The sequence below is a fragment of the Equus przewalskii genome, chromosome 30 (genome assembly GCF_037783145.1).
Source record: "Equus przewalskii isolate Varuska chromosome 30, EquPr2, whole genome shotgun sequence".
Classification (NCBI taxonomy): domain Eukaryota; kingdom Metazoa; phylum Chordata; class Mammalia; order Perissodactyla; family Equidae; genus Equus; species Equus przewalskii.
This window is the reverse complement of record NC_091860.1, coordinates 15,952,972-15,966,975: the sequence shown is the minus strand read 5'-3', so window position 1 is coordinate 15,966,975 and position 14,004 is coordinate 15,952,972. Positions and strand designations below refer to the sequence as shown.

At 39.4% G+C, this 14,004-nt stretch overlaps 1 protein-coding gene across 4 annotated transcripts in view; it reads right to left on the bottom strand.

The window, feature by feature from the left end:
- NSUN6 (NOP2/Sun RNA methyltransferase 6) overlaps positions 1 to 14,004 on the bottom strand; it is an 80,291-nt gene that overhangs the window by 25,326 nt on the left and 40,961 nt on the right. For all 4 annotated transcript variants that reach the window (XM_070601317.1, XM_070601319.1, XM_070601315.1 and 1 more), the window contains exon 7: positions 5,568 to 5,687. In XM_070601317.1, the coding sequence (XP_070457418.1) occupies positions 5,568 to 5,687 (120 nt within the window). The remainder of the gene's footprint in view (positions 1 to 5,567; positions 5,688 to 14,004) is intronic.

Genomic DNA, 14,004 nt, shown 5'->3' with positions numbered 1-14,004 from the left:
GCTACACTTACACAAAACTTGCTTGACTATCAAAAACAAATCACCACCAACAAACTGAAAACAGCAACAAAAACTAGAATTCATTCTGGCTCAGATACCTCTATTCAGGCTGTTCATTTCTACATTGCTGGTCCACTGGGGGAAATTGCCTAACTCCAACTGGAGTTGCTCACCCTTTGCCATTTTCCTTGCAGTACCCTGCCATTCCGACTCAGGCTCAGTCATGCAATTTCTTGGCCAATGGGATGAAAGTAAATGTGATACAAACAGAGACGTGAAAGACACTTGAACAGGAGGCCTTGCTCTGCTTTGCCCTCTGCCATTGCCAACACTCAGTGATAGCCTTCTGCTGAGCTAGCCCCCTGGTCCTAACAGGAGGAGAAGAGACACATAGACTGCAGGCAGGGCACCCTAGTGGTCTCAGCTGAGGTCACCTTAGATAAGCCAACACCAGCCAAAGCCAAGTGAAGGAGCCCACCCGAGATCATCAAAACCCCTAGCTAGCCCGCAGCTGATCAGGTGCACAAGCAAGCCTAGCAGGGACCAGCTGAATCCCAGACCCCTGAGCAGAATAAATGTTTAGTTGTATGCCACCAAGGTTTTGTGGTCATATTTACACAGCACTATAAAACCAACAGAAAAGGGATACAACTACACTATCCCGACTTTCTTTGGAAAGACTTCTTACTAGAGAGAATAATATATCTATGAATAAATAACTCTAAGCAAAACAATAAATATCAGACCGTAAGTTAAGGAAAGATTATTATCACTTCCTCAAAACAAACCTTTACATTTAAGCTTTCAGGTAAAGTGAAATAATAGTTTGCATTAAACACCACAACTCCATAAAATGAACCCTTCTATTTTGTGTTCTTCATTTTATGCACTGGTGGTATTTCATGCATTTTTACCTAAAGAGTTTTTACTGTTACCACCTTAAATTCTTTTTGGACAAGGAACAGTATAAGTAAACAGCCAAGTATATCTCCTCTAATGAACCAAGAGCATTAATTCCCCAAAATTTAAACAACAAATCTTTTCCTATTGGAGATCTTTCCTATTTCCTAGTTACTTAAGGCTACTCACTGAGGTTATACTAGAGCTACGCAAGAGTGTGTATATGTGTGTGGCGCATATAGAGAGTGCATATATATATATACACACACACAGAGTACATTATATGCTGCATATGTATTTATATAGTGTATACACACACACACATATATATATAGTGCAGAGATAGTAGGTTTAATTTATGTTTTATCCCCCTGCTTGTGACATTGTGAATGTTTCAGAAATTCTAATAGTGTTAAAGTGAAATACTAATGTGTCAGTAATGTGAATTTTCATTGGAAGTCTTTGAATAATTAAAATGACTTGCAGTAATGAAATTGAAAAGCCACAATTTCACCTTTTTTTTTTTTTTTAAAGATTGGCACCTGAGCTAACAACTGTTGCCAATCTTTTTTTTTTTCCAGCTTTTTTACTCCCCAGATCCTCCCAGAATATAGTTGTATATTTTAGTTGTGGGTCCTTCTAGTTGTGGCATGTGGGACGCCGCCTCACCATGGCCTGATGAGCGGTGCCATGTCCGCATCCAGGATCCGAACCGGCGAAACCCTGGGCCGCCAAAGCGGAGAATGCGAACTTAACCACTCGGCCACGGGGCGGGCCCCTACAATTTCATCTTAACACTGTAAAAGTTCCTACTATTTTCTGTGCAAGATTGCTTGTAAATCACTTGACTGTCTTAAGAATCATCAAATATAGATAAATAACGGATCACCTGATAAAGTTCATCATCTGGCAATTTTGGGAGTGGGAGCACAGACAGTCTATCTTCCACCAAGTAAATTAGCTAGAGCAGAAGGGCTTTGCTAGCCTTCTGGAGGTGTATTTCTAGGCCAGAAACTCTTACATCTCAAGTATGTAATTTTTTCTTATTTATAAATTAGTATCATACAGAAAATTCCTGAGTTTCCTAAGCACATAGGAATTCCTACGACTGTATAAATCTGACAATTTAGAAAAAAACAAACCCACTGCTCCCACTTTTTTACTGTCCTTGCTATGCTCTTTACCCAGCTTAGAGTCCATGGCTCATCATAATCATTCCCTTAGATCCATGCTCAACTCCCATGCGTCTGTGTCCTGGATATATACATGACAAAAACGTAGCTGGGATTAAATCCAATCCTTCACCAACTTCATGTCTACGCCTTGCAGCTAAAAAGCACATCACTGTCCCAACTCACCTTACTTTAAATTCATGACCACCAGATTCACAGCCCTTGATGCAGACGTGTCCATAGCCCATTCTCATTCCCAGTTTCCTCTATTAATATCTTGTATCTTCTCAAAACTCTTACCACCTGCTTCCCCATCCCCATTCTCATCTGATAACCTTGCTTCCTATTTCACTAAGAAAACTGGAACAACCAGAAGAGAATTTCTCATCTCTTACCATATCTACTAGTCCACCAATATGTGCACCCATGTACTCAGTCTTTCCTATTTCCATAGATAAACTGTCTCATGCTACCATCTAAAGTCACCTGTGCATCAAATCTCAACCCAATTCACCTACTCAAAGATACTGTTCCAGCAATTTTCCCTTTTCCCTCTGGTGTCACCAATTTTCCCTTTCAACACATCTTTCTCATTAGCATACAAACATTGTTATTTCTCTCATCTTAAAAAAAGACCTCCCTGAGTTCACCTCCAACTACTGCCCCATTTCTCTGCTCTCCTGTACAAACAACCCCTGCCCCCCCAAAAAAGGAGTCTTCATTCATTTTCTTTGATTCCTCTTATTCTCAATCCAAGCAAGCATTTCCACTCACCAAAACTGCTCACAACAAGGTCACCAATCACCTGTGTAGGGGAGGAAGACATTTCCTCTACCTGCTCTGGGTCCTTCTGGCCAGAGAACGAATTAAATTCACATGAGACAGAATAACAGGAGAAAATTAAACAAAGCTTTATAACATGTATACATGGGAGAGGTTCAGGCAAGCTAAGTAACTCACCAAAATGACTGAAGCCACCACCTTAAATATTATCTTCAGCTAAAGACAAAGGAGGATGTTGGGGGTGGGGGGAGTCACTTACAGGAGGTTACCAGACAAGTACAGTAAACAAGAGTAAGATTATTATGCAGATTTAAGTCCTTGCCCTCCACCTTGTTTAAGAGTTTCTAGAGATAAGGTCATACCCCCTCCTTCCTGGTACAGAGAGGGAGACACCTTTACAGATGGAGATTCCCTTTACAAATGTAAATGTCTCTTAACAAATGGTAAGTAAATTCTACTTTTCAGAGTTTCTTTCCTGTCTGCAGTTTTTTTAAAAGTAACCAGCCCAAAATATTCCTCATGCCAAAGAAACATATCTTGGGGTGGCCAATTCCAGTCCCCCCACACCTACATGGTGCTGAATCCACTGGGCGTTCAGTCCTCATCTTATATGGCCCAGCAACGACATTTGACAGCGAATCTCACCAACACCTTTCAACTTCTTTCTTCACATGGCTTCCAGGGTATCGCACTCCTCAGGTCTTTCTCCCGCATCACTGGCCATTCCTTCTCACTTCTCCAACCTCTGAGTGTTGGCATCCTGTACCCAGGAGGCTCAATCTTCTGTCCTCTTCTACCTTCTATTGCCAATCACATCAGTTTATGGCTCGACATTGTCATCTGTAAGTTGATGACTTCCAAATTTATATTTCCAATCCAGACCTCTCTCCTGTCCTCTAGACTCAACTATCCAGTTGCCTGCTCAACATCATCTCTTTGATGTCTAATAGACACTTCACTTTAATATATCTAAAACAAAATTTCTGATTTTTCCATGCAATACTTGCTCCTCCCCATAGTCATCCACATCCAGCAACTCTATCTGTCCAGTTCCTTAAGCCAAAACCCTCAGTAGTCACCTTTGACTACTCTCTCTTTCACAACCCACATCCAATCTATTAACAACTCCTAAACAGCCCCACCTGGAAAACATTTCCAGAATCTGACCACTTTTTACCACCTCCACAACTTTTCCCTGAATTATTCTCTGCTTCTGCCCTTGCCCTCTTACAGCATGTTTTCAATGGAGTAGCCAGAATGATACTTTTAAATACTAAGTAGGCTTATGTCACTCTTCTGCTCAAAACCTCCAATGACTTGCCATCACTTGAGTAAAACTCAAGTCCTGTTGGTCCATGCACAACTGCTCTACCCAAATGTCCTCCCTGGCCCTCCCCTCCAGGTCCTACCTGTCTGATCTCACTTCCTCCCACTCGCCTCCTCACTTAGTCTACTTCAGCAAAACCACGGAGGTTCCTCAAACAAATCAGGTTCCCTCCAGCCTCAGAGCAGTCACACTTAGTGTTCCCTCTAGCTAGAACTTTCTTTCCACAGATCTCCATATTGCTCATCACCTTTAAGTCTTTCCCCAAAAACCACCTTCAGAGTGTGGATCTCCCTCCCCACCCTATTTAAAACTGCAAACTCCCTCTCCCGCTCCTCAGGATTTCCAATTCTCCTAACCCTCCTTCATTTTTCACCATAGCCCTTATCACAACCACATATGCCATATCTTTTATTCACCTGTTTATTATCTGTCTCCTCTTACTGGAATGTAAGCTCCATGAGGAAAGAAATTTTGGTCACTGCGGTTTATTGCTGTATCAGCAGTACTTGGCACACAGTAAGTACTAATTAAATATTTGTTTAATCAATCAATCAACCAAAGTATGACTCCAGATAAAGGAAGCTACTGTGAAGATACTAGCATGGGTAAGTATTTTAGGAGCCATTTAGTTTTACGGAATTTGAAACAAACAGGAAAGATAGGGACAACTGGCCATATCCTTCTTGACTTGAAGAATCTCAGTTGAAGTTCCGAATGGTTGCGAGGCCACAGTGAGTTTTGAACACAGATAAAAATAGGCCATAAAGAAAGAACACACATTGGCAAACACGCACACATAGGAAAAAGCAGTAAAACCTGAGCTAAAGTTATCCAAGGACAGACTTACATTTTGTGACAATGAAGCAGGCTTTATAATTAAGCAAGATCATTAGGTTTTTATGAACCCCATGAAGAAAATACACACACACGTGTGTTCAATATGTGTGTGTGCATATATACATATCACACATGTATGTGTATATATATCAACAATATATATTTTGACACTTCAATAGTATACTGTCAATTTTTAGTGGCAGAATCTATTTTACCAGTTTAAAAAGTGTCAAGTCTTATAATTACGAACATGAAAAGATGTCTTAAATGTTTCATTTAAACAATTTTATGAGGGAAAAATTCTATTTTATAAATGTATTAGCAAATTTGGGATTCAAGAAGGTCTTGAGATAGTCTTCACAAATGACAAGTGTCTACTAAATTTAATATGTGATGATTTACATCACTAATGGTCTTCACTTTGGCTGAATCTGAAATAAATCAGGTTATGAATATCAGTACAATGTTTCATAAGTTCACGTAGTTCCACCTTCATCACTGAAAGATGTAATATGGTGAGAATAGTTCTGCAGTGAAGACAGTCTCACCTGATCATGCATTAGTGCTGCAATGTGTGTTGTTTTGCCTCCAGGTGCTGCACACAAATCTAGAATCTTCTCTCCAGGCTGAGGATCCAGAACATGAGTTGCTAGAGCAGAAGGCAAATTCTATAAGGAAAAGAAATAAATTATCAATAATTCTAAATCATTTTAAATTTCAGAATCAGAGAACATAAAGAAACCTCAGGAGGTAATCCAGTACAGCATCCTGTGCCAAGAATACATTTTTTGTAAACATACTGGTGTCAGGAAATTCGAAATTTCCTAGAGAATCCTATGATCTCACAGGACATTCACAGACACATACAACACATTTCCCCAAGCAATCCAGCAAAAAAAAAGCATAAGGTCCTTTCTCAACTCAATGGTTCTCAATATTTGGGAGGCCAGAGACCTCTTAGAATTATGAGAAAGCTCTAGATCTTTTTCCCAGAAAATGTACACAATTTTGCAATTTCAGGTGCTTCACCATCTAACTCCCATATAACAATCCTAGTTTTATGCTGCTAATGCTGCTCAAAGGCATGTTTGCGTTCCTATCTCCCCACCAATACCACATTTCAGTAGGAGAAAAGTAAAATGTAAAAAAGTCTTAGCTATTTCTGATTGGCACCTAGAAATATACTACCACATTTTATAACCCAAATATAGCCTCCATTTACAGCAGTAAGTTATATTACATCATTAACTGCTTATTAGTATTAATTATATAAGGACTGCTACAACAGGATGAGTCAGCCTTAAATAAGATAGAACAGTATCACAAACTAGTTCATTTTTAAAATTACTTGGCAAGAAAAACAATAGATGCTAACAAGCATAGGGCTATTTATTTTTAAAGTTTAAAGGTTTCAATTCATTCTCACACCAAAACACTGACACTTACTAGTATGTCCTCGAGAACTGTGAGAAGGTTATAACACTCTCAAAGTGACTCCAAGATCACTACTTCAGACAGAAAATCACTGGTGAGAAAGGAGACACCAACCCCCTCTCTGTGCATATATGAAGCGTTAAAATCAACGCAAATAATTTAGGCACCTGAAGAGCAGTCCCTCCACACTAAACACTAAAAACAGCTTGACTTGTTACAGATAGTTTCTCTCAATGGTCTAATTTATTTCAGAAATATTTAAAAACTGAACTCCAATATGAAAACACTAAAACATGTATGTGGCTACCGGCGACTTGGTGATTCTTATCCAGAGACAGTTGATTGTGCTTCACTCCTAATAACGTAGCATTATGTATTGGTCAAAGATGACAGAAATTTTCCAATCAAACGTAAGTAATACACTAAGAACCTTCTGGTTACACACTAAGTTAAACTATGAAATGGTACAAGTGAAGAGGCTTCATTAACCATTTAAATGACGACAAAGTTTTCTTAAAACAATTTAGTCTACTATCTTTCTCTACAGTATTTCTCAATCCAGGCTACACAGAAGAATCACCTAGTGAGTTTTTAAAAATGTCCAGTCCTCTTACATTTAAACTAATTATTCATAGATTTGTACTTATTGCCATTTGGTTAATTGTTTTCTGGCTATTTTATACCTCTCCTCTGTTCCTTTCTTCTTCTCTTGCTCTCTTCCTTTGTGGTTTTGATGATTTTCTTTAGTGCTATGTTTTATCTTTTGTGTGTTTACTACAGGTTTTTGCTTTGTGTTTACCATAAGGCTTACACAGAACAACTTATAACAGTCTATTTTAAGTTGACAACAACTTAAGTTGTTGTCATATTCTAAAGCTCAATATTTTTATACTCGCCCCACCTCCTCCATTTTATGTTTCTGGTGCCACATTTTACATCTTTTGTATTCCTTACCCAATTATTGTAGTTATAGTTATTTTTACATTTGTCCTTTAATCTGCATACTAGCTTTATAAGTGATTGATCCACTATCTTTATTAAATATTTACTTTTCCAGTGAGATTTATACTTTCATACGTTTCCCTGTTACTGGTTAGTGCCCTTTCTTTTCTACTTAAGGAAATCCTTTCAACATTTCTTGTAAGGTTGGTCTAATGGTGATGAACTCCTTTAGGCTTTTGCTTGTCTAGAAAGATCTTTATATCTCCTTCAATTCTAAATGATAACTTTGCCAGGCAGAGTATCTTTGGTTGAAGGTTTTTGGTTCTTTTCTTTTTTCCCCCAGCAGTTTGAATATACTGGCCTGCCAAGTGTCTGTTGACAAGTCTAGTGATAGTCTTAGGGGATTCCCTTGTACATAACAAGCTGTTTTCCTCTTGCTGCTTTTAAGATTCTCTCCTTGTCTTTAACTTTTGGCATTTTACTTATAAAGTGTCTTGGAGTGGGTCCTTCTGGATTCATCTTATATGGAGCTCTCTGGGATTCCTGGAGCTGGATGTCTGCTTCTTTCCTTAGGTTAGGGAAGTTTTCACCACTTTTCCTTCAAATAAGACATGTACCCTTTGTCTCTGTCTTCTCCTTTTGGGAGCCCAATAACATGAATGTTAGTCCATTTGATGTTGGCCCATAAGTCCCTTAAGCTATTTTTACTTCTATTCATTCTTTTTTCTATTTGTTGCTCTGACTGGACGAGTTCCACTGCCTTGTCTTCAAGTTCATTGATACTTATTTCTGTTTCATCTACTCTGATGTTGAAGCCTTCTAGTGTATTTTTCAGTTCAATTACTGTATTTTTCAGTTCTGTGAGTCCTATTTGGTACTTTCTTATATCTTTCCATCCCTTTGTTGAAGTTGTCACTGTGTTCATCCATTCTTCTCCCCAATTTGGTAAGCATCTTTATGACCATTACTCCGAACTCTTTACCAGCTAAATTACTTACCTCTGTATCATTAAAGATTTTTTCTGAAGTTTTATCTTGTTTTTTCATTTGGGTATTTTGCTTGATTCTCTGTGTTGGTTTCTATGCAGTAGAGCAAACAACCACTTCTTCCAGTCATGAAGGAATGGCCTCGTGTAGGAGATGAACCATGTCATTCAACCATGCCCCGGCTCTTTGTCATCTCTCAAACCTTTGTGCTTATCCAAACAGCCTATTATATTTTTAATAGCTCCCAGTAGTTAAAGGTCCCAACTCTCAAGGGATATCAGTGTCCCAAAGGGGAGAATCTCCGTAAGCACTTAGATACCAGGGTGACTGAAATCCAGACGATCAGGCAGCAGCTTTTATAAGTATGAAAAGATTCACAATCCTGTGGGACCATAAGCATAAGCATCACTGGTCACCAGAGCCAGGCGATCAGGAGGTGTCCCCTGAGAGGCAGTTGCAAAAACTGGGGGGCTGCAGTAAAATGGGATACAGCAAAAGCAGTTCTAAGAGGGAAGTTCACAGCAATAAATGCAGAATAAAATGATAAAGAAAACACCATTTGTCATTAAAACAACTCAGTCTGGTCAAGGAGACAGACATGCAAGTTGGGAAGCATATGAATGTAAGAGCCAAGCATGCAAGTTTCCATTCTCCTGGTTCCAAATAGGTTTAATGCTATGATGAATGCCATTTCAAGTCTCACACATGTAGCATGGTTAAATGTAAGGACTGGAAATTTTATCAAATTACTGTTTATGGAAAACATTAAATTATTGGCACATGATAAAAAAGAACTACCTTTTTCCTCACAAAATGTCATTAAAATATTTATTTTAACATCTTAACAATTCATTCTTATTAGTATAATTACCTCCAAGATAGCATTATCCTGCTGCCACTGGTCTTTGTTAAAATGCCCTTAATCTACTTCCTATGGAGCACAAGTTGGCAGAAGCCTAAACTGGAGCAGAAATTACAATGTAGTAGAATTGGAATTACAGGTCAAAGTCCAACCTCTACCACAAATAGCCATGTGGTTTGGGATCTGCCATCTAATTTTCTTCATATGCAAAATGGGAATCACAAAACCTAATTTACCTACTGAAAGCATTTCACATTCTGACTCAGAAGGGATCTTGAAATTTTCAGTTTACAATTGAGGTAAGGAAGAACTGGCTAGGTAGAGAGATGTATGTAGTGAATGATGAAATGTCTGTAAAGATGTCTTGAGTTGTAAGTCCCTATACAAATATGCACCAACTATCCAACATAACACCACCACACAGTTTTCTTCTTAACTGCTTTTAGAATAAGTACACATAAAGTAACAAATATGTCCCACTACAAAAACATTAAACTCCAGTATCTCCCTGTTTAACTACAGTCATCTCTCTGTTTGGCTCCTTCACAACCATTATTGCTACTCCATCTGCTCTTTGATCTCCGCTGCACCTGAGAGTTTTACTTTCCTTTATTTGCTTTTGGTGGAAGATACCTTGCTGGTCTCACTTCTTCTATCTTCTTAAACCCAAGATTGACAAGCTGATGAAACATTTTTGAATAAGAAGTCTCAATATTTGGACACTCTACCTGCCTACCTGGGTTCCATGATATAAGCCACCTCCTTAACTTAATGTCAACACAGAGTGGGGAAAATAGAAGAGCTTTAGTGACCTCAGTTTAAATGAGGTCTGGTTTAAAATTGTGTCTGATACAGCGACATGTCCTTAATAGCCTTGGTTTCCTGTTTTCAGTTCAATTTTTTAGAAAACAAGTGGTCTTTAAGAAACCTCCCAGAAAGTTTTAGTTCCCAAACTCTGGGTGCTTCTGAGTATTCTGTATAGCTTTGTTAAAAATACAGCTACCTAAGCCCACCTTTCTGCATAATTTCAGGTTTTTAGGTTAGGGGTGAGCCTTGCCATTTGTATTTTTGACAAGCCCCACCCCCAGAAGCTGAATCTGATGGGAAACAAAGTTTGAGCATCACTGCCACAGAATACATTCTCTCTTCACATGGAGATTCCCATTGCTGAGCATGAGCAGACGTTCCAGCAGTGCAGCAGAATCTGCATTGCTGTTTGTGGTATCAGTGGTTCTTAATCGTGAACATGCCTGAGAGTCAACTATAGTGCTTTTAAAGGTCATCAGTAAAAAGTATTTATGCTATGGCTCCACTCACTGACAATTCAGTGTAGTACTTTTCAGGTGTGGCCAAGTACCCTTATTTTTTCAAAAGCGTCACAGGTGATTCTATTTGGTACACAATGGCATGACACATCTGCAACGGAAATAAGTGCATGCTTTGGATAAGAGTATTTCAATTTAAGTTAACGTGTTAAAAAGTATAAAGGTAGTATCAGAGTTGTTATTCAAAGGACTTATAAAAGTAATATCTTATAAAGTCTACTGATTTACCCCTAGTCTTTTTTTTAATATTTCCCCCACCAAGCCCTGAAAATAATGTTATGCTCTCTCCTTCCCGCAATGAAATCACATTTAAATTCAGAATAAGCAGTGCTGGTTTATATTCAATACAAGACAGCAAGCCCAGAAATAGCCTTAATGACTCGTGTAAAGCATTTTCCTAGGAACAGACTCTGGACTTATCAGTGTCTGAAGACATCAGTCAATCCTCACCTGGTGCACTGGTCTGTTAGGAAGTGAAGCCAGAGACGTGCGCCTCCTCCTCTCAGTCACACAGTCACATAGAACTAACCCAACTTGCTTCAAATAGCCAACATGGAGAAGGAGACTGACTTTTCAGTTGTTCTTGCTTCTTAAAAATACTTATCTCTTCTGGCTCTAAAACAGCAATAGGAAACTACCATGTAACGTGAAAAATGATTTCCTGAGGTTTCAATTCTGTCTTCCATGTCTCAGAAATAGGGCCAGGGTGTCATTGGACAAGGGGCTCAGAGCCCCAGATGCAGCTCCCTGCCAAGCAATGTCTGTGACCTTGACCAAGACCCAAAATTGCTGGGATTCATCTTTTCACTTTCAAAATGAGAGTTGGAGGGGCGGAGCAAAATGGCGGGGTGAGCTGACCCGGGATTCTCTCCCCTCCAAAATACAACAAAAGATTGGAAGAACTGAATTTCAGAGAATAAACATAATGCCAGCTCGTTAGAGACCTACAATACCAAGAAGGCGGAGATCATAACCTTGCTTACACCCTTGGAGGCGCTGGAACGGTAGGAGAGAACATCGCTCCCTCCCCTAGAGTCTGCGATCGCTGTGGCGCGGTCAGGAGGGAGCGGGGGAGGGGCCGCGCGACCGGGGGATCATCCAGGACTCCTGCCGCTGATTCAGTGGAGACCTGCTGACGCGAGGGGGGGGGAAGCTTCCGTCCGCGGGGACCCTATAAATCAAGGGCCTTGGGAGACCAGAGAACAGAACTGATCTGAACCCAGACCGGCGCGTCTGAGTAACAGCCCCCGCCCTCCCCCCCCAACAAAGCCAGTGGGAGCAGCCATCTTGCCCCAAGGCGGAGAGCTAACACGCTGCTCTCGACCCCCATCTAGTGGCGACAGGCTGTAACCGCAACTGAATTCTACCACCAAGAGAAAAAACCGCTCCTCTACCATCCAGCAATTTATAAAAGCCCCAGACCAGAAGGAAAACAATAAAAACACAGAATTAAGTCCTGAGGACTTGGAATTAGGTAAACTAAGTGATAATGAATTCAGAGCAGCTATAATCAAAAAACTCAATGAGGTAGAGAGAAAGATAGAGAAACAAGCCGAGTTCTGGAGTTACTTCACAAAAGAGATTGAAATCATAAAGAAGAATCAAACAGAATTACTTGAGATGAAAAACACAATGGACCAGATAAAACAGAATACAGATTCCCTGAATGCCCGTGTAGACAACCTAGAGGAGCAAATCAGCATAATCGAGGACAGACAGGCTGAATGGCGCCAGACAGAGGAAGAAAGAGAACTAAGAATTAAAAAAAATGAGGAAAATCTCCGAGAGATAATGGATTCAATGCGGAGTAAGAACATAAGGATCATAGGAATTCCCAAGAATATGGAAAAGGAAAATGGAGCAGAAAGTGTGCTTAACGAAATTATTGAAGAGAACTTCCCAAATCTAGGGATCAACAGAGAAATGTGTGTAGAGGAGGGTTTTAGATCTCCTAGATTTGTCAATGTAAAAAGACCCACCGCAAGGCACATAATAGTAAAGTTGGCAAATAGGAATGATAAGGAAAGAATACTCAGGGAAGCAAGAAAAAAAAGAGAGAATAACCTATAAAGGAGCCCCTATCAGACTGTCAGCGGATTTCTCTACAGAAACCCTACAAGCTAGGAGAGAATGGAGTGATATATTCAAAGCTTTAAAGGATAAAAACCTTCAGCCAAGAATACTCTATCCAGCAAGAATTTCCTTCAGATATGAGGGAGAAATTAAATCTTTTCCAGACAAACAAAAGTTAAGGGAATTTGTAACTAAAAGCCCTCCATTACAAGAAATCCTCAAGAAGGCTCTCATACTTGAAAAAAAGAAAAAAGGGAGAAAGGGGACACAAGCCACAGACTAGGGAGACCGATGGATAGAACCAGAACAGGATAGCAAATATTCAATTATAGCATTAGGGTAAAGGTAAGGAAACTACCAAAGCAAGGACGATCTTAGCACTCTAACTACAAATTAATAAGACGAGTTGGAATAAAAAATGAAAATAATTATTTAGGAGGGGATTAGCAAAGGGTCTAAATCAGTATTGGTCGAGTAAGTAAGAGACCACCAGAGAACAGACTATAATATACACGAGATTCTAAATACAAACTTCAAGGTAGACACTAAAATAAAGTACAGAACAGAGTCACAAATCATAAATAAGGAAAAATCTAAGAAACCCAGCATAAGAAATTGCAGTATTAAATGGATAGGCTAAAGCACACAGGAAAAGAAGATAATGAGTGACAGATTGACAGCATTAAGTCCACATGCATGAATAATCACTCTCAATGTGAATGGATTGAACTCTCCAATAAAAAGACACAGAGTGGCAAAATGGATTAAAGAACAAGATCCAACAATTTGTTGCCTCCAGGAAACACACCTCAGCCCCAAGGACAAACACAGACTCAGGGTGAAGGGGTGGAGGACAATACTTCAAGCAAATAGCAAGGAAAAAAAGGCAGGTGTTGCAATTCTCATATCAGACCAAGTGGATTTCAAACTAAGACAGGTAAAGAGAGACACAGAGGGACAATATATAATGATCAAAGGGACACTTCATCAAGAAGAAATAACGCTTATAAATATCTATGCACCCAACACAGAAGCACCAAGATTCATAAAAGAACTATTAACAGACCTAAAGGAAGATGTTAAAAACAACACAATAATAGTAGGGGACCCCAACACCCCACTCACATCAATGGACAGATCATCCAGACAGAAAATCAACAAGCAAATAGTGGAGCTGAATGAAAAACTAAAACAATTGGACTTAATAGACATATATAGATCACTCCACCCTGAAGGAGCTGAATACACATTCTTCTCAAGTGCACATGGAACATTCTCTAGGATAGACCATATGTTGGGAAACAAGGCAAGCCTCTACAAATTTAAAAAAATTGAAATAATAACAAGCATCTTCTCAGATCAT